Genomic DNA, 25,393 nt, shown 5'->3' with positions numbered 1-25,393 from the left:
AAAGACTAGAAGTCTTTGTGTGGTCAGGACACAATGGGTGGTACTAGCACACGATCCCTTCACTGACAATCTACCTGGTCTGTTTATTACAGACAGTAGAAGCCATCAGAACCACGTGACTGGCATCACCCTCCTGGGAGCTAAAGACTCTTAGAAACACTTCTTGTCCCATTTCACTCTTTTCAGTTCTAAAGAGTTCCCTCTGTCTCAACAAAGTGCTTCCTTTATGACCCCACCCTGGCCTGCGGCTCCCCTGACAGAGGTCCCAGAACATGAGCGCTGTCTCTGTATTGGTAGCAATCTCTCCCAGGCGGCATCTGTACCCTGTCCCATTTCTGCCAACATTGCACTCAGACTCAGAGATGGGCTAAACAGGGTTGCCCTTGAATCCACGCAGGAACCAGGACAGCACACATGATCACCTGGAGGGATTGCACAACCTTGAGACTATGGGCCATGTACTTTGTGCTTTAGCAAAGGAATTTATTTGAAGGGCCTTCTGGGAAGAATCCTGAGCCCTGTGGATAAGTTGAGTGTGTCCAGAGGAAGGGTGGAGGATTGTTATTAGGGAAAGCAGCAAGTAGCATTTCATGCAGAGCCATCGCAAGAGCAAAATACAGTCATTTGATTTTTGTTATTGTTATCGTTCTGCTTTGGGTTTTGTTGAGACAGATCTCAGGTAGCCCAGACTGGCCTCGAACTTGCTGTGTAGCCGAAGGTGGACTTGAACTCCTCATCCTCCTTTTTCAGACTCCCAAGTGCTGGGATTACAGACATGTGCTAACAAACCTGGCAAATTCAGTCCTTATGGGCAGGTGCTACTATAAGCTGCCATCAGGAACAACTGTGGGCCAGGCCAAGGAGACACGGGCAAAAGGCCCTGAAGTATTTGGAGGCCCCAAAGGAAAAGAGACGTTTGAGTCTCATAACTGGTCCTTAGCAACAAGCCTGGGGTAAAGAGAGGATACAGGACACCTGCAGCCTTAGTGGCAGTGGTCCTGGAGCAAGCCACTTCAGGGTGAAGTCTAGCATTGCCACCAGGTCAGTCAGTCAAGCAGGAGGCAGCCATCATCCTGTCCATTGGAACACACAGCACAAGCCCTGCTGGAGACGGGCAGCTGGGGGGCCCATGAGCAACTCAAACCCCTTTGTACAGGTCTGCAGGCCAGGCCCTTGCAGTTCCCTGAGTCTACATGGCTCAGACTCGATGGGATTTGAGTAGAACTGCCCATGAAGAGACTTGTTAGAAGCCCTGGGCACTGCTTTTGTGCACAGGATCTCTCCCTTTATCTATGTGTAAGGAGTTACTTAAAAGTCTTCAGTGGGGCCAGGCGGTGATGGCACACGCCTTTAATCCCAGCACTCAGAAGGCAGAGGTAGCAAGATCTCTGTGAGTTCAAGGAGAGCCTGGTCTTATTGAGTGAGTTCCAGGACAGCCAAAGCTGCAAAGAAATCCTGTCTCTGAAGGAAAAAAAAAAAAAAAAAGAAAAGAAAAGAAAAAGAAAAAACCCAAACCAAACCAAAAAATCTTCAGTGGATTCCTGTAACTGCAGAAAGCCCAAAACCCTATAGATAGATAGATAGATAGATAGATAGATAGATAGACAGACAGATAGACAGACAGATACTCTTGATGCAGTGAACTGTGCTCCAGTAAGCCCTCATCATTGTGCTAAAAAAAAAAAATCAAAGTCAAACCACTGTAAGTCAGCAACTGTCTTGTATTTTTTCTGTGTACTCAGATACATGATAAACATTAATATATAGGTTAAGCATAGTAAGAGATTATTGACAATAATAAAATATCAAAAATACAGCCATACACTCACTACAAAAAAGTTATTTAAAATGTGCTGCTTCTTTCTGGAATGTTCCATTTAGTATTTTCAAAGTGCTGTTAACTTCAGGCAACTGAAACAGCAGAAAGAAGCTGTGGCCAAGGATGACTGCATGGCTCTCCCCTCCCTCCCCCTTCCCTAGTCGGGTTCACTTTGTCTTCACTTTCACTCTCTCTCTCTCTCTCTCTCTCTCTCTCTCTCTCTCTCTCTCTCTCTCTCTCTCACACACACACACACACACACACACACACACACACTCACTCACTCTCTCTGTCTCTCTCTCTCTCTCACACACACACACTCACTCTCTCTGTCTCTCTCTCTCTCTCTCTCTCTCACACACACACACACACACACACACACACACACACACACACACCCCACCGTGTTAACAGTGCTCCTCCATTCCTTTTCCTGCCTCTGAACAGGAACATTTTGGAAATGACCAGTCGTCAGCCTTTCAACTCTTTGGCTCCCCCCATGGGAAAGACTTTCTGTTTACCGATGCTGCTCATGGATTTCTAAGGGTGCCTCCAAAGATGGACATCAATCTGTACCTGGGATACGAGCATTTTTCTAACATTAAGAATCTAAAGAGAGGTATGTCAGGCCTGGGAGGGACCTGCCAAGCTTCGCCACAGGTTGAGGCAAAGGCCGTGGATGGAGATGTAGCTGGTGGCTGTAAGATTCACCCGACCTTATTGGCCTGTAAAGCCCTTGAGGACTACTCACTACACTGGGTTAATGAGCACATGTTCTGCTGAGCCAGGAGAAAGAGCTAAGTTATTTAGTGACAAAGACGCTATCGTGGTTGAGGTGGTGGTGCCAGGGCTTGAGCCCAGAGCCTCACAGTGAAGCAAGGACTCCACTACTGAGGAGTTCTTCTCGTCCCTCTGAAGGGATTTGAGGACCTTCATATTATAGGCAGCTTAAAACCACAGTGGCTCCGGATTCTTGTGTCTACTGGGTCCACTCACCCAGGGACAGGCAGGTCTAACGGGGAGGACGGTCCATCCTACGCTGACGTGGCCATGTGGCCATGAGCACAATCAGGAGCAGGACTAGGAAGGAGTTCCAGAGGCTTTGAGGGCAGCTGCCGCCCTCCGCTGCCCCTTTCCACCCTTCCCTTGCTTCTTCTCTGTCTTCACCTTCCCTTTGGTCAAACCACAGTCGCCGAGCAGCTGCGGACTGTCCGATGTAAACTAACACACTGGGTGAGCAGGAGCAAGGAGACCTTCGGAGCAGAATATGTGACTTCCAGGGGCTGCTCCCGGGATGGAAATTCTCTCTGGGAGCAAAGGCAACTCCCAGAAGGCCCAGCTTCGGGATGGAGAGCTGAGACGCTTCCCTGGGGAGGTGACGTCAGGAGGAAGGGGAGAGCTCCGCTGTCACTGTTTTACACAAACACCCGGCTCTCTATCTACTTCGGTAGTCAGGAGCTGTGGCATGAAATGAGTCGCGCACACTCGTCGCCTCCTGTGATGCCCCACCGGGCAGCGTCCGGCAGCCGTCTGGGGCTTACTTTGGGTCCTTGCACCGTCTCTACGCATCTAGGTTTGGAAGACTCCCGGAGGGTGCAGTGGTGTGCAGTGGGCCAACAGGAGAAGGCCAAGTGTGACGACTGGAGCGCTGTGAGCGGAGGCGCTTTGGCGTGCGCCACGGAGGAGACCCCTGAGGACTGCATCGCTGCCATCATGGTAGGAAGTCCCTGATTTGGGGTAAATCTCCTGGCACTAACCCACGAGATCCAGATTTTGCTGAGTCTGTAGTTTCCAAAGTCTGCCAGTTGTAAAGATTACAACTTGAGTACTCGCGAATATTGTCTGGCATCGAGTAATCTGTTAGTAAGTGATAGCTCTTTCTATTATTTACAGCCTCGGGCACAGAAGGTACGCTTTCTTAGGTAATGAGGCCTTCAGTTAAAGTATGTTTTTAATAGCTGCAGAGCCAGGCATGGTGGTGCACAGCTGTAATTCCAGCACTTGGAAGACGAAAGCAGGAGGATCAGTTTAGGGCTATCCTTGGCTACATAGTAAGATTGAGGCTAGCCTGGGTTACAGCTGACCCTATGTCAAACAAGCACCACCCCTCCAAAATCCTTCATGATATCCCACGAAGTATTTCTGACTCAATTTATCGAGCTAATTTATAGGGGTTTTTGTTGTTGTTTTGTTTTGTTTTTTGAGATAGAGTTTCTCTGTGTAGCTTTGGAGCCTGTCCTGGAACTCACAGAGATCTGCCTGGCTCTGCCTCCCGAGTGCTGGGATTAAAGGTATAACTTATAGTTTTTATATTTGAGTTATTTAATAAATTCTTTGATATTATACATATGGGACTGTAATTTTTTAATCCCTGTGTCAGGATTTCTGAGTTTACTGTTAATATTAATTGGCAGCTAATGTTTCTGTAGCTACTTTTCTAAGTAATGGAAGGTAAACTTCCATTAACTCTTTTTTTGTTGTTTTGTTTTGAGACAGGTTTCTCTGTGTAGCTTTGGGGCCTGTCCTGGAACTCACTCTGTAGCCCAGGCTGGCCTTGGACTCACAGAGATCCACCAGCCTCTGTCTCCCAAGTGCTGGGATTAAAGGCATACGCCACCACCGCCCGGCCCATTAACTCTCTCTCTCTTTCTCTCTCTCTCTCTCTCTCTCTCTCTCTCTCTCTCTCTCTCTCTCTCTTTTTTTTTTTTTTCTGAGACAGGGTTTCTCTGTAGCTTTGGAGCCTGTCCTGGACTAGCTCTGTAGACCAAGCTGGTCTCGAACTCACAGAGATCCACCTGCCCCCGCCCCCGAGTGCTGGGATTACAGGTGTGCGCCACCACCGCCCAGCCCATTAACTCTCTCTCTCTTTTTTTTTTTTTTTTGGTTTTTCGAGACAGGGTTTCTCTGTGTAGCTTTGCGCCTTTTCCTGGAACTCACTTGGTAGCCCAGGCTGGCCTCGAACTCACGGAGATTGGCCTGACTCTGCCTCCCGAGTGCTGGGATTAAAGGCGTGCGCCACCACCGCCCGGCCCATTAACTCTCTTAAACCTCATCAAAGCCCAGTCATTTAATGAATATAAAATTTGCAGGGCAGTAATGGTGAACTCAGGTGGCAGAGGCAGGCAGATCTTTGTGAGTTTGAGACCAGCCTGGTCTACAGAGTAAGTTCCAGGACAGCCAGAGCTATTACACAGAGAAACAATGTCTCGGAAAAAAAAAAGTACCCAGTACAGATTTAGAGATGTGTACTTTGAATAACCAGGTCCTGGAGGCTGTGTGGCACAGTGGTTACTGTAGGCAATAGACCATTCATCAGACAAATTATTTAACCTCTCTCTGTTTTGGTTTGTTAATTTATCAAACACCACTGTTTTATCTGACTTTATGAGGCATGGTGAGTGATTCACTGCCCAGTGTTTAAATATATGTGTTCACAGTGTGTCACTCATTTAATTATTTTTTTAAGTTTGCATTTGAGCATTTGCTTATTGTTCGGCTGGTTACCCTGGACATTAAACCCGGGGCCTTGCTCTTTCCACTGAACTCCATCCCCAGACAGTGCATAATGCGGGGAAGAGCCTGGCACAGGATGCCCTTTCCTGCCTTGGTCAGCTTTCAGATTTCTAGGGTAGTCAAGGAGTCAACAGTGAAGCATATATGTGGATGTGCATTGGTGTTGCTGGTGTTTGACACAAATTCCCACTCTGTATCCCTGAATGGTCTGGCATTCACTATGCTGCTCAGGCTAGCCTTGAACTTGTGGCAATTCACCTGCTTCAGCCTCACCAATGCTGGGATTACAAGTGTGAGCTACACTCAATTTAACTATTTTATCTCAGTGATCTTATTTATGACTATAAGAATACATTAGTTGCACTATTTAGAAAAAAAATGATTGAAATATCAATTATGAATGAATTATTTAATGGTTATTCATTATTTTGTTGGTTGATTATTTATTAGTTGTTTGTTGGAAACATTTCTTGCACCATTGAGTGTGGTGCTGATAGGATTTGGGGAATAGATTTGATTCCACTGCTTGAAAGAAAACATTTTCCATGAAACAGGTTAAATATAGTACCTGAGTCTGGCCATGTGGGTTGCTGAATTGTGACAATGGTCATAAAGAAAATGTGCCGTGTGCATGTCCAGGGGAGTCTCCTAGGAGGACACAGGGATGTCCAGAGAGCACAGCCTGAGTTGGGCCCTTGTTTCTAGTCGACAGGACAAAGACAGGTCTAGTTTTCTAAATTCTGTATTTCTACTGAGGAAGAATTAGGAGGACCACAGTCTGGTTAAATAAGTACACGTGACGACTGGAAACTCATGGGATGATGACTCTGAGGGTCAGTGGGATGGAAGATAGCCTCACAGTTCATGATTGATTTCTTAACTTCAGAAAGGAGATGCGGACGCCATGAGCTTGGATGGAGGATTTGCCTACATCGCAGGCCACTGCGGTCTGGTGCCTGTCCTGGGCGAGAACTACTGTGAGTGGAGGGTGGGGCTCCTCTGTGTTTCTCTCTGAGCCATGGGCACAGAAAGGTGAAGAAATAGTGTCATTTTTCTGTTAAGATAATGATAACTATTTTTGTACCTTAGGACTTTTTGAAGTAGAATCTTCTACTCCACAGTTGAATCAGCTTGTCTACAGATGCAGGCATTAGGCCTGTATTCAAAGGTTTTTAGGATCAAGGACTGGGCCCCAGCAGCCATGACAAACTAAGCTCAGCCACTCTCCTCAATACACCAATTAAGAGTCACATAATAGTGAAAAATCAGAGAGAGAGAGAAAGAGAGAGATTTTATTCACCATAGCCACATGAAGAAGAGTAATAAATTAGAGGCCTCGTGACCCCCAAGTCCATCTTCAGGACTCTTATATGAAGGTTCAAGTGTAAATAGAAAGCAAGAGACATGCATGGAAGAGCAATCCTGGTCATGGTGTGGTCTCACCCATCACTGATCCTTCATGTTGTTTCGAGTTAGTCTCCCCTGCAAGGTTGCTGTGGGATGTTCTGTATGTCCTGTGGGAGCCCTTCTTGGGTTCTTTGTGGCGTTACCCAGCAGGTCCGCATAGAGGATGATTAGGACCATGGGCCTGAGTGCAGGTGTCTGAGATAGTCTGCACTTGGCTGTGCTGGGGGATGGTCTGTATGTCAAGCTGTTCTGATTGATCAATAAATAAAACCTGATCGGCTGTGGGCTAGGCAGGAAGGATAGGTGGGACTAACAGAGAGGAGAAATAAAAGGACAGGAAGGCAGAAGGACTGACTGCCAGCGCCGCCATGACCAGCAGCATGTGAAGATGCCGGTAAGCCACCAGCCACGTGGCAAGGTATAGATTTATGGAAATGGATTAATTTAAGCTATAAGAACAGTTAGCAAGAAGCCTGCCACAGCCATACAGTTTGTATGCAATATAAGTCTCTGTGTTTACTTGGTTGGGTCTGAGCGGCTGTGGGACTGGCAGGTGACAAAGATTTGTCCTGACTGTGGGCAAGGCAGAAAAACTCGAGCAACAAAAGGTGATTTGACAAGTGTCAGAACTGTAGGAAATCTCTCCTTGGGAGACAAATTCTTCCTCAGGCTGGCAGTAGTACTTTAGTCTTTCCCTTCCCCAGAATGATATTACTGGAGGAATTTCCAGTTCCTCGGGGACAACTGCTTCAATAGACTGACAGCCAAAGTGAGGGGAACACATGTCTGTCTTTTCAGTATCTCTGCCCCTGCCAGGACAGTTACAGGCAGAAAGAGTTTAAAACCATACCTCTTATCATGGCTATAATGATGCTGGAGGGCATGGAGTGGGTAGAGTCATCACAGTGCTTGCCAAATAGCCCATGAGTTGGACTAGCTGTTACCTCAGGGAAGATGTCAGAGCCAGGCAGCTCCTTCAAAAGGATCTCTCTCCTCCTCCCCTTCAGCGGGCATCTTATTTTCTTTTGTATCTGTTTGAGGGTTGAGGAGATTCTGGGATGGAACCTAGAGTTGTAACAGCAAAGGGCAGGAGCAGAAGGAGTTAAATGTGCCTGCAGACCTTTCTCCAGTTGATAACCAGTGATAGATGACTAAACCAACATTTCTCATTTTAGTCAATCTCAGTTGAGACGGAGAAGTTCACAGCCTGGCTACAGTAACTTACATGAGAGTTTAACATGGACCTTCTGATGCATTTATCTAATTATTCTTTATCCATAAAAACTTGGGAGTCAGATATTGGGGTAAGAACCTGAATGATCAGAGAATCGCTGGAGAAGCAACTGGCGACCTTCTATCTCTTTTGTTCCTCATCCAAAAGGGCTGAGATGCTCTCTAAGCCCTGCCCTACTACTTCCTGTCACTCTATCTGTCCTCAGTCCTCCAAAACCTCTATGGTTAATTTTGGTCAGCTAGTAGCTAACTCTGCCCTCTGATTCAAAGCAAACTTTATTGTCAGAATGCAATCAAAATATCCCACAACAATCTTCAATGTTTCTAATTTTCTTTTTAGTGTCTACACATGGCAGTGAGAGACTGGGGTCTAAGTGTGTGGATGCACCTTTGGAAGGTGAGTGAGTCAGTAACATTGGGGTTCAAAAGCAGAACCTTATGCTTTGGAAGAGGATAAAGGCAAATAAAATTGGGAAATGGAGAGATGGTGTAGCAGTGAAATATGATTATTAGTCTTATAGAGGACCCAGGTTTGATGCCCAGTACTCGAATCAAGTGGCTTACAACTATCTGTAATTCCAGTTCCCTCTTTGGTGCCCTCTTCTGGCCTCTGCTGGTACCTTCATGAATGTGTACACATAGATTCATGCAGGTACACACACATACACTTAAATTAAAAGTAATAAATAACAAATAAAACCAAACTTATTAGAGTTGAGAAAAGAAGACCGGGTTCATTGCTGACATACAAAACCATCCTAAAGCAGCCGTAATAACTGATGTCTGCAGGGTACTTGACAGTTGAAAAGACTTCCGTTAGCATGACTCCTGTTTATTCTCCTCAGCAATCTGATAGGATGGACACTATTGCTCCATGGGATGTAGATGAGGACACTGAGGCCCTAGGACTGGGTGGCTTCCCAGGGGCACACAGCCAGAGGTGGCTGTAACTGAGCTTGAGGAGAGTTGAAGAGGGTGGGACCCCCAAGTCCTCCTACATAGCACTGTGTGTGTTCCTGTCATGTGCCCATCCTTGCATGAAGGTCAGCACTGGGACAGAAGCCATCTGGGCACTTCTCGGACCAGGCGAGGCCTCCTGTCCAAGAGAAGGTGATTCCCAGGGTTGCTGAGGAAGAGGAGGAAAATGGGAACCATTCTGTGGTTAGCCGGAACTTACTGACGAGGGAGTCGACCTGGTCTTTAAAATGAACCACCCTGTCTTCGATAGGGTTTCTAGTGCTGTGACAAAACACCAGGACCAAACATCAAGTTGGGAAGGGAAGGGTTCATTCAGCTTGTGCTTCCACATCACTGTTCATCACCAAAGGAAGTCAGGACCGGAACTCAAACCAGGCAGGAACCTGGAGGCAGGAGCTTATGAAGAGATCTTGAAGTGGGTGCTGCTTACTGGCTTGCTCCCTATGGCTTGCTCAGCCTGCTTTCTAGTAGAACCCAGGACTATAAGTCCAGGGATGGAACAATCCACAATGGACTGGGTCCTGCCCCATTGTGGTGGTTTGAAAGAAAATGACCCCCCAAAGGGAGTGGCACTATTGGGAAGTATGGCCTTGTTGGAGTAGGTGTGGTCTTGTTAGAGGAAATGTGTCACTATGGAGGCAGGCTTTGAGGTCTCATGTATGCTCAAGCCATGCCCAGTGAGACAAACTACTTCCTGTGGCTTCCTGTGGTAAGTCAAGATGTAAGAACTCTTAGCTCTTTCATGTCTACTGCATGCTGCCTTGCTTCCTGCCATGACGAAACCTCTCAACTGTAAGCCAGCCACCCCAATTAAATGTTTTCCTTTATAAGAGTTGCTGTGGTCATGGCGTCTTTTCACAGCAATAGAAACCCTAAAACACCCATTAGTCACTGATTTAGAAAATGCCTTACAGCCAAATCTTATTGAGATATTTTCTTAATTGAGGTTCCCTCCTTTCAGATAACTCTAGTTTGTGTGTCAAAGTGGCATAAGGTTAGTCAGCACACATGCAGGAGATAAGTTCTCCTGCCTGGCCTTTCTACACAGGCTAAGGATCTTACATCTCTCCTGAATTGGACAGTCTTAAAAGTAGGTGGAGCATGGTCCTTGGGTGTGGTCCCTGGACCAGCATCACCAGTATCATCTGAGAATCTGTTGGAAATGAAATTTCTTGGGTTCTTCCTAGTCCTACTGAGTCAAACACTCCCTGGCTAAGGCTGGAAGTCTGTTTGGTTGGATTTAATGATAAGGTTTAAAAATCCACTGTGACACGGAGCCCCAGGGTGAACACCAGATTCTTACTTAGGCTCAGCAGAGATCTGGGAAGCTGAGGGTTTGGCTCAGCACAGCACATGCAGCCTAGGGTGAGTGTTGTCCCTGTTGAGTACCAGGTCACAGAATCCCCTGGGCCAGGCTTCACAAAGGTCATCAGAGTGCAAAGTTGAAGGGTCATGTCTCTGCTCACCTACAGCAGCCCACCCTAATCTCCCTGTGAGACAGGACCCCAAAGCTTTTCCCTCTCTAGATTCATGGCTAAGAAGTCTTCTCTGAATTGTTTCCTCGTCTCCCAAACCAAGGGCTGGCCTTTCATCAGCCATGTATTTTAGTCCAGTCATTTATGGTCGGAAACAACATGCCTGTTTCAAGAGCAGTTGAATTCCCAGGAGCTGCAATTGTAGGTCCCATGAAATGTAGGTCAACAAGGATGCTTGGAAGACCATTCAGACAAATGCTGACTATGAGAGAGAAGGTTCAGTCAGAGCATGGATGGAGAGGGCTTTGTATTTAACCAAGTGTACCAGTTATTTTCCTTGTTGCTATGGCAAAAGCATCCTAAGGGAGGAAGGGTTTATTTTAGCTTACAGTTCTAGGGGATACAATCCATCATAGTGCTGAAAGCATGGTGGTGGGAGGGGGAGGCTGCCTGGTCATGTTGCATCAGTGGTCAGAAAGCAGGGAGAGATGAATGTCAGGGCTCAGCTAGCTTTCTCCTTTTTTATGGAGCCAGGGAATGGTACCTGCTTTCCTACCTCAGTTAACCCAGTCATCCCTCACTGACATGCCCAGAACCTTGTCTCCATCCTGTCAAGTCGTCCACCAAACCATCACACCAATTATCTCTGTGTCTCTCTCTCATCCCTCTGTCTCTACTATCTCACTGTCTCCCTCTTTCTTCTCTCTCTCTCTCTCTCTCTCTCTCTCTCACACACACACACACACACACACACACACACAGAGAGAGAGAGAGAGTCAAAGATAGATGATAATATTTAATGCCATAAGTATAAAAATCTTAGACCTGAAGACAGTATTAGTATTTTCATATCAGTAGATAGTATTTAGCTCCTCGTATAACAGAGCCCGGTCAGAGGCTAGCTGCTGGCTCAGTGGAATCTGTTTTCCCGAGAGAGAGTCAGACACCACCTCTTCCACTGGCACCTCTGAGGTGGCGGTGAATCATGTTGTTTTCTAATTCCAAAGATTTATAATTCTATCTAATCTTACCAATCCCTTCTTCAGATCAGACTCACTAATGAACACAACCCAGCAGCGTACTCATTGGATAGGAACAATGGTGCGTAAATGATAGTCCAGGAAGGAGGCAAGAGGGGTGCTGAAGGGAAGCAAAGGCCCCCCTTGGACCACTTCCACCCTTCCTTCCTCACACATCTAAGGTCACACTTGCAGGCAAAGGTTGGCTCTGCAGTTTCCACATGTCAACCGAGGGATGGGACAGAACAGAAATGGAGAAACGGAGTTCATCTTCTCCACCACACAGAGAAGCCACTGACCGTCAGGGGGAAGGGGGCGGGTCAGATACTGCTTTTGTCTGCCCTTCTTCTCCAGACAGTGAGGCTTGTGTCTTGGTGTCTCCACCACAAGGTTATTATGTTGTGGCCGTGGTTAAGAAATCAGACGTTGGCATCACCTGGAACTCTCTTCGAGGCAAGAAGTCCTGCCACACGGCCGTCGGCACTTCTGCAGGCTGGATCGTGCCCTTGGGTTTAATATACAACCAAACGGGGTCTTGCAAACTTGGTAAGCGTGTTCTGAAGGGGAAGTGGGGCCTTCCTCGGGCTTGTACCTGAGTTGGGGAAAATTCAGTCCAACGGGTGGCAAGCGATGCCCTAAGGAGGCATTTGGGTCAAGGACTTGACAGGCAGAAGGAGAGCCCCACCCCTCCCCTTTATCTATACCCACTTGCCCTCTGGGTTATGCATTCCCGTCAAAAAGTGGGGGGTGGAGAAAGGGAAGGACGGAAATTGCTCCAGTTTGCGTTTTCTCCTGCTCCTACAAGAGTCCTTCCTTTCCTACCTGGTTAAGAAATATTTGGGTTGCAGAAGGCAGTTCTTTCCCTGGTTCAAGCCCAATCCCCAAGCATTCATATCCAAGTGTAGCTCAATCATCGTCGGATGCGAAACTGGGTTCTTGATATGCACTGGAGAAAAAGATGGCTGCTACTGCTATTATTGTGTCTAAAGGGGGATAACTCTCAACCACAGACTTCTCCTTGACCTACACACACACACACACACACACACACACACACACACACACACACACACACACAAACACAGTCTCATAAAGTTCAGCTTGACCTCAAAGTCAGCATGTAGCTGAGGCTGACCTTGAACTCCTGATCCTCCTACCTCCCAAGAGCTGGGATTACAGGCATGCACCACCACATCCAGATCGAACATTTGTCTACTGAACTGTCTATCGCCAAATCTACTTAGGATCTCAAAAGCCTATCGAGCTCACTGTGTCCAAAACGGCATTCTCTCCTTCTACCCTGGGAATGCTCCAGAACTGCCTAGCACGGTGGAGGACCCTGGAGTCCTACTTGTGCAGCAATGACAGTTTCTCCTCCTCCCCCCCCATCCCTCATTACTTCCCCCTCCTCTCTCCTGGCCCACTTCAGTGGCCTGCCACCTGAGCGGCTCGTCAGCCCTCGATCCCATCCTCCTCTCAGTCAGGTAGACTTCTGCCAAGTGTGGATGAGACCGTGTGCCAATGCACTGAGCCCAGCAATGTCCTAATCACGCCAGAGACTCCCCATTTCTCTAGGAAGTGAGAGCAGTAGCTACACAGTAAGATCCCTTGGGGTCTGAGCCTTGCCCCGACTCCGCTCCCCTCTCTTGATGGTCTGCTCCAATGGTCTCCGTTAAGCTTTTTGTGCTATGTCTGGACCCTGCTCCTACACAGGCCTTTTCAGGTGCCAGTCTCCTGTCGGAAGGCTTCTATTCTCTCCTCCTCCCTTGGGGACCACCTACTCACTCCTTACCTCTTGTCTTGACTCCAGGTCTATGGAGGGTCCCCCTATCTCCAGCTTCATGGAATCATAATCCTTCTTCCCAGAGCAAGAGGGGATATGCTGATCCCTGGGTGTGGTAACTTGAGTTCCGACAGGTACCCACAGGCAGTCGATTGGAAGAGGGAAGGGCCCATGCCCAGTGTCCTCAGTGTAGTTCCCTGGAACCCTGGGCTAGGCTTGGGAGCCATGGCTTTCTATTCCTTGCCTGACTTGATGTCACAACGACAAACTTTGTAAGGGAAGACCAAGACAACAGAGATCAGAAAACACTCGTGTAGATTAAATAAGCCAGCCCTCCTCCGGCCCCACCCCCATCTTCACTCTGTCAGGGCTAAACTCTCTTATATGTCCCTCATCACCCCTGCCCTGTGTGGGGACAGACTTCTGTGAGCTCACAGTCTGGTCCATCCCAGCTAGTCCCTTTACTTTGTCTGTCTGGAGTCTTTTCTTTTGTTCCATAATGTTCTTGTTCCTTTTCTAAAAATTAGTTTTGTATGTGTGGTGCATGCATGTGTCCATGTGGGCGTGGATGTGTATACGTGCAGGTACATATGTGTGCACATGTGTGTGGAAGCTAGAGGTAGATGTTGGGTGTCTTCTTCAGTTGAACTCCATATGACCATTATTGTTTGAGTTCCTCTGTGTAGCCCTGGCGCTCCTGGAACTTGCCGTGTAGACCAGGCCACAAATTCAGAGATCTAACTGTTTCTGCCTCTTGAGTGCTGGGTTTAAAGGCCTCTATCTTATTTTTTTGAGGCAGGGTCTCTCACTGAACCTAGAGTTCACCAATTTGGTTAGGCCAGGAGGCCTGTGAGCTGCAGGGGTCTGCCTCTCTCCACCCTCCTGGGGTTACAGACTTACGCCGCCGCTGCACCCAACTCTTACTCAGGTGCTGGGGATCTGAACTCAGGTCCTCTTGCTGGCATGGTATGCACCTTGCTGGCTGAGCCATCTCCCTAACCCCTTAATAATGTTGCCAAATAACCAGCTGTTGTGTGACAGGCAGTCTTGGGGACAAACCCTGGGGCTTTCCTGCCATCACAGGAAGAGCTGACTCTGTCCCTCCTCACAGATGAGTTCTTCAGTCACAGCTGCGCCCCAGGGTCTAATCCGAACTCCCGCCTCTGTGCTCTGTGTGCTGGTGGTGACAACCCAGCCCACATGTGTGCCGCCAACAGCCACGAGGGATATCACGGCTCCAGCGGTGCTCTCAGGTTGGTATCTGTGCCTTTTTTCCTCGTGGCATCACCCCATTGACCCCCCTCATCTCCTCACCCTTTTCGTCATTCTAGTATCTGGGTGTTGATCTAGAAGGAGCCGGAATTGGAGAGCTGAGGTTCTGCAGTCCAGTGGCTCTGTGGTTTGATATTCAGCCGGGTTCTAGAGAGTGACCGGCCCAGCTGCCTGAGGACACTTCAGGGACCTGGACAGGGCAAGATCCGGGGTGCAGGGGCCACTTTCCCTCCTGTCTTCTGTGTGACTGGAGATAATCCGTGGGCTCTGGTAGAGCTCAGCTGTCAGTCACAGGAGAGACCCAAACACCTGCTTCCTACATTCATCTGATGAGTATCTTTTATAGTAGATCTGTCTAGGCTCCTCCACCCATTCAAGAAAAAGGAGACATACTTACAGAGCACTGAGTGTCAGGTGCTATTCTAAGTAGAGGTATTATAGCAAACAACAAGACACACGTGGTCCTGTCCACCCCACATCCCAGTGGAAGAGCAGGACACTAAACACACAAGCAAACAAGATTCTTCTCAATTGTGTATGCTGTAGAGGACCCAAGGGGAAGCATGTGTTAGGGAGCTTTCCATCCTTGTAACAAAATGCCTGAGACAATCAGCTTTTAAGAAGAAAAAGTTCATTTTGGCTCATGGTCTTAGAGGTTCTAGTCCATGATCGAGTAGAACCAATGTGGTAGGGTCCAACCATTCCTTCCAAAGGCAAGCCTCAATGACCTAAGGATTTCTCACAAGGACCCATCTTCTCCTGGTTTCACCTCTAATACCATCTCCTCAGAACCAAGCTCTTTTTAAATTTAAGTTTAAATTTTATTTTAATCTTGATGTGTGTACACGTGTCTGTCTGTGTGTGTGTCTGTATGTCTATGTGTCCTCGCAAATATGATCATGTACATACAGAGGCCTGCAGATGCCAGAAGAGGGCATCAGATCCCCTGGAGTTGGAGTTATGGGTGATTGTCAGCTGCCCAACATGGGTGTTGGGAATTGCACTCTAGTTTTCTGGAAGAACAGTAAGTGTTCTTAACCACTGAACCTTCCCCCCAGCCCCCAGAACCAAGCCTTTAGTGGTCATGTACTTTTGGAAGATAGTTAAGATCCTAACACAGCACGGAGTGATGTGGCAGTGGCCAGGCAGGAGACAGTTTTAGAAAAGGTACATGTTGGAGGCCTTCACGGCAGGCAGAGGGATCATGAGAGCAGATAACTAAGTCACGAGAGGAACTCGGCCTGAGAAAACCTGTAGCAGAAGCCACCCAGAAGCGAGTCAGCAGGAATGGGGCCATGCATGGCACACTGCAGTAACCACACTGCAGTAAGGGCAGCAAGAGAGGTTTGTAGACCGAAGTGTGGAGAAGGAGGGGTCTGGGTTGTGACCTGCTGGGTCAGCATATGGTGGCCATGTCTGTTGACCCCTGTAGACCTGGCTGAACAGGCAGACCAAGTTCTAAGTATGATGAGCCAGGCTGGACATGCTCAGATTGTGTGTCGGGGGTGTGCTGGTCAAGTAAAAACTATGTGGACAGCATGTGGAGCTCTAGAAAATCCTCCTGGCCCCATATACAAAGCTGTGTGGACAGTATGTGGAGCTCTAGAGAACCCTTCTGTCCCCATGTACACCAGGAGAGTACACCTCACCCTGCCCTCCAAACTTCTGCCTCTCTTATCAGTCATTCATTAGTGACAACAATATCTGCTGAATGTTCAATTTAACCCAAACTAGCTTAAAATTTCTTTATATCATAATATATTGGTATTAGGTTTAGCCCAACTTCAATACTTTAAAAAAATAAATATTTGCTTATCTATCTATCTATCTATCTATCTATCTATCTATCTATGTATCTATCTATCAGTGTGTGTGTGTGTGTGTGTGTGAGAGAGAGAGAGAGAGAGAGAGAGAGAGAGAGAGAGAGAGAGAGAGAGAGAGAGAGAGCACCTTGTGCTCAAAAGTGTACTGTGGAGATCAGAGGACAGCTTGAGGCAGTTGGCTCTCTCTTTCTACCATGTGAGCTCCAGAGGTCAAACTCAGATTGTCAAGTTTCGTTACCTGACAGAACCTCACTGTGTAGCCCAGACTGGCCTGAAATATGTGATTCTTTGGTCTCAGCCTCTCAAATTCTGGGGTTACAGATGTCACCCCCTTGCCCAGTCCCATTTTGATGCATAGGATTTAAAATGATTGCAAACACAACTTACTCCCTTTACAAAATGACGAGGGGCACACAGAGAACCACCTGAGCCCCAGATACCTCATGCTCTGTCACTCCTACCTCCCTCTCACTTGCCCTAATTTCATTCATCCTGACAAACCCCAATCCTGTGAGTACTTTCTGTTCTCACACCCTTGGCCATGTCCTTGTTTTCCCACGGTACACCCGCACGCATTTAAAGACCAGTTGTGGTCATTGTTATTCTGAACTCAGTGCTTGACCCTGCTTCTGGCTGAACTATGAGACCTCCAGCGGTCTGGCTTTCTTTTCAAATGATGAGGACCAAATTCAAAAGAAGCATGCCTCTGGGTCCCATCTGCTGCCTAGGAGACCAAGCAATTAGAAGAGGAAGCCCACAAAGCCTCAGTATTGGGTCAGCTTCATGGCAGCATCCATCAGCTTTAGTACCCTGAGATGCTGCCTTCTCGCCCCTCATTCTGGGTACCTGTTCTCCTGTCAGAGCCCAGTCCTGCACCGGTAGAGATGGTCTCTCCTGATGATCTAAGGGCATCGCACCATCAATTCTCTTTCTCCTGCATCCTCACATCCTCTTTTTCTAAGTACTGTACCCTAACCGACTGAACCATCAGGGTTCCACACTTTCTTGTGTACCAGGTCATTCCCACCAGCATGTAAACATGCTGTTATTTTTTCCATCAAACAAAACAGTAAATTCAAGCGGCTGTAAATGCTTCACTCTTTCCAACAACAAATACTTAAAGTTAAAAACATCGTTGCTCACTCTATTTTCTCTTCTTTCAATTTCTTCAGAACCCAGTTTAAGAATCTGTTCAGGGACTGGGGAAGATGGTTCAGTTGGTAAACCACTTACCTTGGCTTCAATTCCCAGCACCCATATCGCAGCTCACAACCATGTGTAGTGCCAGTTCCAGGAGGATCTGACGCCCTCTTCTGGTTTCCATGGGCACTGCATACATGTGGTGTACTGTGTTTCATGTAGGCAAAACACTCATACAAATAAAATAAATAAATAAAATAACAACAACAAAAAAAAAAAACAGAAAAGGCATATGAATGGCAAATGAGAAAGAGTCCTGTGAGCAAAGAAAGATTCAAATTATATGAGAACAGGTATAACTGTGGCAGATGTTTCCTGAGATCACAGGTGGGGGCTGGGATCAGAGGACCCGGTGAGGACCCATGCCATTGGGAGACCCAGCTTCCTCCAACTGGACAGTAGGAGAAGAGGAAACAATTGGCAGGTCATGCAGAGGACCACAGGGAAAAAGCCACCACATGATTCCTGTGTTTTCTCTGGGAAGTAGGAAGCACAGTGTATGCATCCTGGGAGGAACTGGAAAGACATTGGTTGGTGGGAGGTGAGAAAATCACAAGTGAGTGGGTGATGCTGTGGTTCTCAGACTGACCATGGCTCAGATTCTCCTGAGGGGCTTGGGAAGGCAGATTCCAGGTCACCATCACCACAGTCTCCCATTCACCTGTCAGGCTGGTGGGGCTCAGGGACCTGCTCAGGTTTCAAGGATGCTGGTGTTGATGCTGATGGACCTTAGCCTCCGGCTCTGAGGACCACTGATCTGGAGTAGAGAACAGAGACTAGGAGAGCATCTTTGAGATTAAAGAGTGGGCAGTCTTGCTCGGTCTGCCTTGCCCTGAGGTGCCGATTCGCCTAAGTCAGGTGACCATGCCCATTTAGGAGTGGGACTCTGTATGAAGAGACCATAAAGAAAAGTAAGGTGAGGGGTTCTCATGAGTCTGAATGGGCACAACTGAGCCTAGTTGTAGATAGAGTCACGCAAAGACAAGAGAGAAAGAAGGCTGGAGAGGAGCTTGTGATAGTTTTTCACAGTGGTGACAAATTCCTAAGAGACTATCTTAAAGGAGTTGTGGCTCATGGTTCCCGTCCATGGTCACCTTCCCCCACTGCTTAGGCCTGTGGTGAGGCGGAACACCACGATGGAAGAGCATGAGGGGACAAATCACTCACCTCATAACGGCCAGGAAGGAGCTAGTGTGGGACAGGATGGGGGAGTAGGCACATGATATGCCCTTCAAAGGCGTGACCCCCAGCCTCCTAAAGTTTCTACCAACTGTCAAAAGAGTGCCACCAGTTAGGGCCTAAGCCTTCACCACACACGCCTGGGAGGAACATTCCAGATTCAAATCACAACAGTGTCCCTGACAATCAATAGACATTTCCATCAGGCTGATAGCACAGAATCGATTTCTTCACATTTCTTGTTAAAAAATAAAAAAGTGTACCTGAACACAGGTGCACATTTCCCCATGGGATTAAGGGTGAGTCCTGTCTAGAGAAGCATGTTCACCGTTGTCAGTCCCGAGTAGACACATGAGTGCAATCAAACTCCTTCACAGCCGGCGTTCCACACTGATTGCAGTATCTCGTGGTGTGATACGACACCACGTGGGTCTCCCCTTACATATCTCTGCTAATGGGAGAACACAAGCACCCTGTCTGGACAAAGTGGTGGGAATTTAAAACAAGGATGTGAATGGTGGTTTTTACAAGTGAAAGTCATCGAGCAGGTCTGTCTTTCCATTGCTTTCTTTGTCTACCACCCAAGGGCCCTGCAGGGGCTACATACAGTTCTTGCGTGGGTGTTCAGGAACCGGGGACGGGGTGTGACTCCCCCGTGGTGACCCCCTTTCACTCCCGTTGACTCTCTTTGCTGACCTGGCCCTTGTTGTGCAGGTGTCTGGTTGAGAAGGGGGATGTGGCCTTCATGAAGCACCCCACAGTTCTACAGAACACTGATGGTAGGTGCCTGCACTGTACTTTCCTTCCTTGGAGTCTTCCTTGTAGAATGGCGCCCCAAGAGGCAACTGGGGACGTTTAATAACTAAACCTAGCAGACTCCAGCGACTGAGTCCAAGCATTTTAAATTAATCTAGCATTTAACAGACTTCCAACCTTTTCACACTCGGTGATGCTAATGATCACCTTGGCCTTGACCCCAGGTGACAAAACACAGAGCCCATGGACTATGTGAGCAGGTCTGGCTCCATGATTGACAGGCATTCTTTTGATATTCAAGATTAAAGTTTTGACAGCGACTGATTTTGGAAAATATCTTGCGCTTCTCTGTGGCTTGCCTTTTTCAAAGGAAAAAATGTATTTATTTGTATGTGTGTGTGTGTGTGCCAACGTGAGTTTATTTGCACCACATGTGTGCAGGAGCCTGAAGAAGCCGGAGGACATTGGATACCCTGGAACTGGAGCCGCCTGATGTGGATGTTAGGAACTGAACTGAGGTCCTTGGAAGAGCAGTATGCTCTTAACCCCTGAGCCATCTCTCCAGCCCCTGAATGGACAGTTTTCAGTTCTTTTTTTTTTTCTTTTGGTTTTCCAGACAGAGTTTCTCTATATAGTCCTGGCTATCTTGGAACTAACTTTAGTCCGGCCTATACTTCCTGCCTAGCCACTGGCCAATCAGTGTTTTATTTATTGACCAATCAGAGCAATTTGACATACAGACCATCCCACAGCATATGTCTGTATACCACATGCATACCTATTGCCTTTATGGCCAAAACAGAGACCAAAAGAGGGCATCATATTCCCTGGAGTTGGAGTTACAGACAGTTGTGAGCCACCTTGTGGGTGCTGTGACTCAAACCCAGGTCCCTTGGTCCTTTACTTCTGAGCCATCTCTCTAACCATTCACAATTATCTCTTAAATTTTTAGTTATTTTTTATTTATTTACTGTGTGTTTGTTCTGAGGTCAGAGGACAACTTAACTAGAGGCAGTTCTCTCCCTCTACCCTGTGGGCCCCAAGGATTGAACTCAGGTTGCTCCCCACACTGAGCCATCTCCTCGGCCCCAAGTATTTTCTTTTTCAGTTTTAGAAAGTGTCTTGCTACATTGTCCAGGCTCGTTTTGAACTCATAATCCTCCTGCCTAAGCCTCCTAAGTCACTAGCATGATGGTCTGTAGCACCCTTCCTGTCAAGCCCTGTTTTGTGAAATGGGGACACAGTGACTTGCCTCCAGGACTACTGAGAAGAGCACATAGGCTAAGTCACATAAAGCATGCTTTCCCTTCCTGCCCACAACTCCAGCTCTGGTTGTGAGTTTCTTCTAAGCTGTGTGGTTCTGAGCAAGTCAAATGCCCTTTGAGCTATCTTTGTCAAATGGGGGTTGATCACACACACACACACACACACACACACACACACACACACACACACACTCCTAGTGTTCCTTCATGCACTGTCTAGCTGAAGGGCCAGCTCGGTATCAATGGTGAGAAGCATTCCAGATGGCAAAGCCAGGGGCTCATGTGCACATTTGCCTGTTCCAGGGTTGTTAATGCCATGGGACTGCCTTAAGAAACCTTTGCCTTGAATGGAACTAGTGGAGCACCAACCAAGAAGGTGATGAGTCTGTGAACTCTCTTCTTTTTGTTTTATTTCTCTGTGTAGCATGACTTCCCAGGCACTGATGGCCGATCTCATTCCCCGTGAGGGCACCTGGACCAAAGCTGTGAGCTGTGACTGATCTATTTGTATCTCCCTAGGAAAGAACCCTGAGTCTTGGGCTAAGGGTCTGAAACAGGAAGACTTTGAGCTGCTGTGCCTTGATGGCACCAGGAAGCCTGTGACTGAGGCTCAGAGCTGCCACCTGGCCCGAGTGCCAAACCATGCTGTGTTCTCCAGGAAAGATAAGGTCGACTTTGCTCGCAGAATACTCTTCAACCAACAGGTATGGGCACCAGTGTCTACTCCCCATGACTCAGTGCCAGTTCCCAGAGCTGCACAGAGGCCCACGTGCCCATACCCAGCCCAGCTCACACTCTTTCTCCATGAGAAGAGAACCCTGGACCTTCTAGTCCTGTCTCTGGTTGTATCTGATGCCCATTTATTCTGTAGCTCTCTAAGGGTCCAAGAGAAGAGCCTGAGATTCATAGCCTTGAGTAAACACATGGGCTCTCTTGGGCCACCTCAACTCTCCCTGAGAATTAATCCCTTCTCTCTTCTGGTACAATAAGTAGGGAGCTGTTGGCTCATTGGCTGAGCTAAGTGTAGAAAAAGCAAAATGGCGGTTTCTCTAGCTGACTTGTAGTCGATCTGAATTTGTCTCCTTAACCTGGATAGGCTGGGCACCATCTGAAGTTAAATAGCAAACATCTAGACACTTTCTGACCTTACTGGAAACCAGCAGGAGCTGATCTTATGAAGTAGGTGATGCCTTACTCCAATGATTCAAAGGAAAACCCATAGTCTCATCTCCCTGTTGCAGTAGACACCCCATTCTTGGAGGTTCCCTGATGTTGGTTGTTTTTGCTCTTTTTACTCTTTTGGGGGGCCCACCACCCAGCTCCCAAATAAATCACACATGGAGGTTTATTCTTAATTATGAATGCCCGGCCTTAGCTTGGCTTATTTCTAGGCAGCTCTCCTTAACTTTCAATTATCCCGTCTACCTTTTGCCTCTGGCTTTTTCCTTTTCTTACTTCTGTATATCTTCCTTTCACTCTTACTCCGTGGCTGGCTATGTGTCTGTGTGGCTGTCTGTGTGGCTGTGTGACTGTGTGGCTGTGTGGCTGTGTGGCTGTCTGGCTGTGTCACTGTGTGACTGTGTGGCTAGGTGGATGGCTGGCTGTGTGGCTGTGTGACTGGGTGACTGGGTGGCTGTGTGCTGTGTGGCTAGGTGTCTGTGAGGTGTGTGGCTGTGTAGCTGGCCCCAGATGTCCTCTTCTTCTCCTTGTTCTCATGCTCTTCCTTTTTTACCTCCCAGATTTCTCCTTCTATTTGTTCACTCTGCCTGCCAGCCCCACCCATCCTTTCTCCTGCCTCACTATTGGACATTCAGCTCTTTATTAGACCATCAGGTGTTTTAGACAGGCACAGTAACACAGCTTCACAGAGTTAAACAAATGCAACATAAAAGAATGCAGCACATCTTTGCATCATTAAAACAAATGTTCCACAGCATAAACAAATGTAATACACCTTAAAATAATATTTTACGACAGTTTTCCAAAGAAGAAATCCATGTTTTATTATATTTCCCCCTCACAACCTGTTAAAGGACAGTGGCCTGGTATCCAGTTTGCTTCTCTTTGCTGTGCTAAGACATGAACTAAAAGCAACTTGGGCACAGAATGGGTATATTTGGCTTACAGGTTACAGTCCATCACTGAGGGAGCCATGCAGGAGCTCAAGATAGGGACATGGAGGCAGGAACTGAAGCAGAGACCATGGAGGAACATCACTGTCTTAGTCCAGGCTCACATTCAGCTGTCTTTCCTGTATTGTCCCAGCCTACCTGCTGAGAGATGGTACCATTCATATCGGGCTGGGCCCTCCTATGCCAACTATTAAGAAAATGCCACATAGACATGCCCGTGGGCCAGTCTGACATAGGCTTTAGTTGACTGAGAAGCCCTCTTCCTAGGTGTGTCACGTTGACAATCAAGATTAACTCTCATACCCAGGAAAACCATTAAAGTAAGAGGGTCTGGACTCTGGACATCTGAAGGGGAAGGTCTCACATAAGACCAGCTGCCATGTTGACTAAAGGGAAGTAAACTAAGGCAGGCAGGTAGGATGGAGATATGCAACTGGCTGGGCTCCAGAAAGTAGGAGGGGCAAAGAGCAAGAGTTCCAGGCAGCAGAGAGACATGGGAGGGTGATTTAGACAGCTGGGAAAACACCTGGCTAGCTAAGTAGTGACATATGGCCAGCTTTCTAATTACATTTCTTTACATGAATCATTGCACAATGTGATGTTACTGCCTCTACCTGTAAATAAGCAAACTGAGGCTGACTTACCTTAGTGAAGAATTTTCCCAAGTTCGCATAGCAAGGAAAAGATGAAGCCAGGATTCAAACCCACCGAGCATGCTTTCAGTTACTACAACATTTCCTAAACTGTTGTGTCCTGGGGTTCTCCAAGGCCTAGAGGTGAGCAGTCCTGAAGCCTCTGGTCTTCTAGACAGAGTAGACGCCTCTATGCTTTCTGGCACCCTCAGGACTGTCTGTTTGTTCCAATTCAGGAGCTCTTTGGAAGAAATGGATTTGAAAGGATGATGTTCCAGATGTTTGGATCCTCAGCTAAGGACCTGCTGTTCAATGATGACACGGAATGCTTGTCTAACCTTCAGAACAAAACAACGTATGAAATGTACCTAGGGCCGCAGTATCTCGCCATGACGAGCAGCTTCAGACAGTGCTTGTCCTCTGGTAAGTGGAATGGAGCACCAAGGAGAAACGCCAGGAGGTTCCAAGTCAGGATGTTTATATTACGAACCCAGGGGTGATGAGTTCTCAGCTGGTCCAGCAAGGGCATGGAGAAGTGGAAACTTTCTCCTGGCCTTGCAGAAAGTTTCAGTTACCACTGAGTCAATTCAATTAGACACAATCTGTGAAATGCTAAATTGTCTGAAGGAGACAAGAAGTGTTGCAGAACTTGAGACCTCTTGGGAATGAAGCTCTTCTCATGTGTATTCCCATTTTTGTGAATCAGCTGGGGCCTTGGGAGATGACACAAGCTGTACACAGCACAGGACTGATCAAAGGACTGATTTTTGATGATTTTATATAAAATGCACAAACATTAATAAAAAAACAAATACAGCATGGTTAGCCCCAGAGGAGTCTTAGTATACATATTTTAGTTTGAATTGCTGTCTAAAAATAAAGGAACTGTGGAAACAAAATTAAAACTGAGATAAAAGAATTATTGGGCCAGTTGATGGTGGCCCATGCCTTTAATTCCAGCGCTCAGGAGACATAGGCAGGTGGATCTCTGTGAGTTCAAGGCCAGCCTGGTCTACAGAGCAAGAGCCAGGACAGGCTCCAAAACTACACAGAGAAACCCTGTCTAAAAGAAAAAAAAAAAGCCAAAAAAGAATTATTGGGCATATATCTGAATTTTTGTAGCAGTATTTTGTGTGCTATAGATACTGAAAGCAGGAAGAAAGGACAGTATAGGTATTTAAAGATAGACATTTAGAATACAGAGTGTCTATGAAGGTCTTAAGTCATCTCAATTAGCCATGACTTATTTTTAGAAGATAAGAGTATTTCCAACATATTTTTAAGAACTTTGCTTTTAAGAACATAGGAAATTGGAGCAGAGAGGAGTGTGGTAAGTGCTGGTGGGGAATGATGATCTTTTCTCTTGTGTTTTGCTTCACAGACCTGCTGGATGCTTGCACATTCCACAGACAATAAACACCATTCAGCTGGGGCCACACAGGGCCGGGGGACCTAATTGTCTTCATGTGGATGCATACTGACATCTTTATAACTCAGTGTTGTAATTGAAGCAAAAAGAATTAAAATAAATAAAAAATACCTTCCCAGAAAGCTTTGCTGAATATTCTTAGATTTGGGGCAAATAAGACTTTTTGTATTAAAATTGAGGTTCTAAGTTTAGTATCTACTAAACATTATATCTTACAAGCTGGTCAGATGGCTCAGTGGGTCAAGGTAGCAACCTGAGTTTGAGCTCTGGGACCTGCACAGTGCCTTAAAGAAAGAGCGGACCTCAACACACTGTCCTCCTACCTCCACATGGATATAGTGGCATGAGTGTGTCACCACGCACTTACACACACAAGTGTAAAAATACACCTTTGGGGAGGTGGGTTAGAGTTCATTTTGAAAGCAAGAAAACTTGAGTTTGGATCCCCAATATCCATGTAAAAACTGATTGTGCTTCA

General features: G+C 47.1%; 1 protein-coding gene across 1 annotated transcript in view; it reads left to right on the top strand.

Annotated features, from left to right (window-relative positions):
* The window catches only part of LOC114693526 (inhibitor of carbonic anhydrase), a 40,469-nt gene extending 15,432 nt beyond the window's left edge, over nt 1–25,037 (top strand). Inside the window, 10 exon segments of the mRNA XM_028869921.2 lie at nt 2,267–2,438; nt 3,393–3,535; nt 6,219–6,309; nt 8,313–8,369; nt 11,835–11,990; nt 14,339–14,480; nt 19,416–19,480; nt 21,242–21,426; nt 23,723–23,909; nt 24,868–25,037. Coding sequence (XP_028725754.1) covers nt 2,267–2,438; nt 3,393–3,535; nt 6,219–6,309; nt 8,313–8,369; nt 11,835–11,990; nt 14,339–14,480; nt 19,416–19,480; nt 21,242–21,426; nt 23,723–23,909; nt 24,868–24,902 — 1,233 coding nt within the window. The 3' untranslated portion in view covers nt 24,903–25,037.
* The last annotated feature ends 356 nt before the right edge of the window (nt 25,038–25,393 follow it).

Source organism: Peromyscus leucopus, chromosome 7 (assembly GCF_004664715.2).
Source record: "Peromyscus leucopus breed LL Stock chromosome 7, UCI_PerLeu_2.1, whole genome shotgun sequence".
Lineage (NCBI taxonomy): Eukaryota > Metazoa > Chordata > Mammalia > Rodentia > Cricetidae > Peromyscus > Peromyscus leucopus.
The sequence above is the reverse complement of the archived record's forward strand: the minus strand, read 5'-3'. Positions and strand labels throughout refer to the sequence as shown.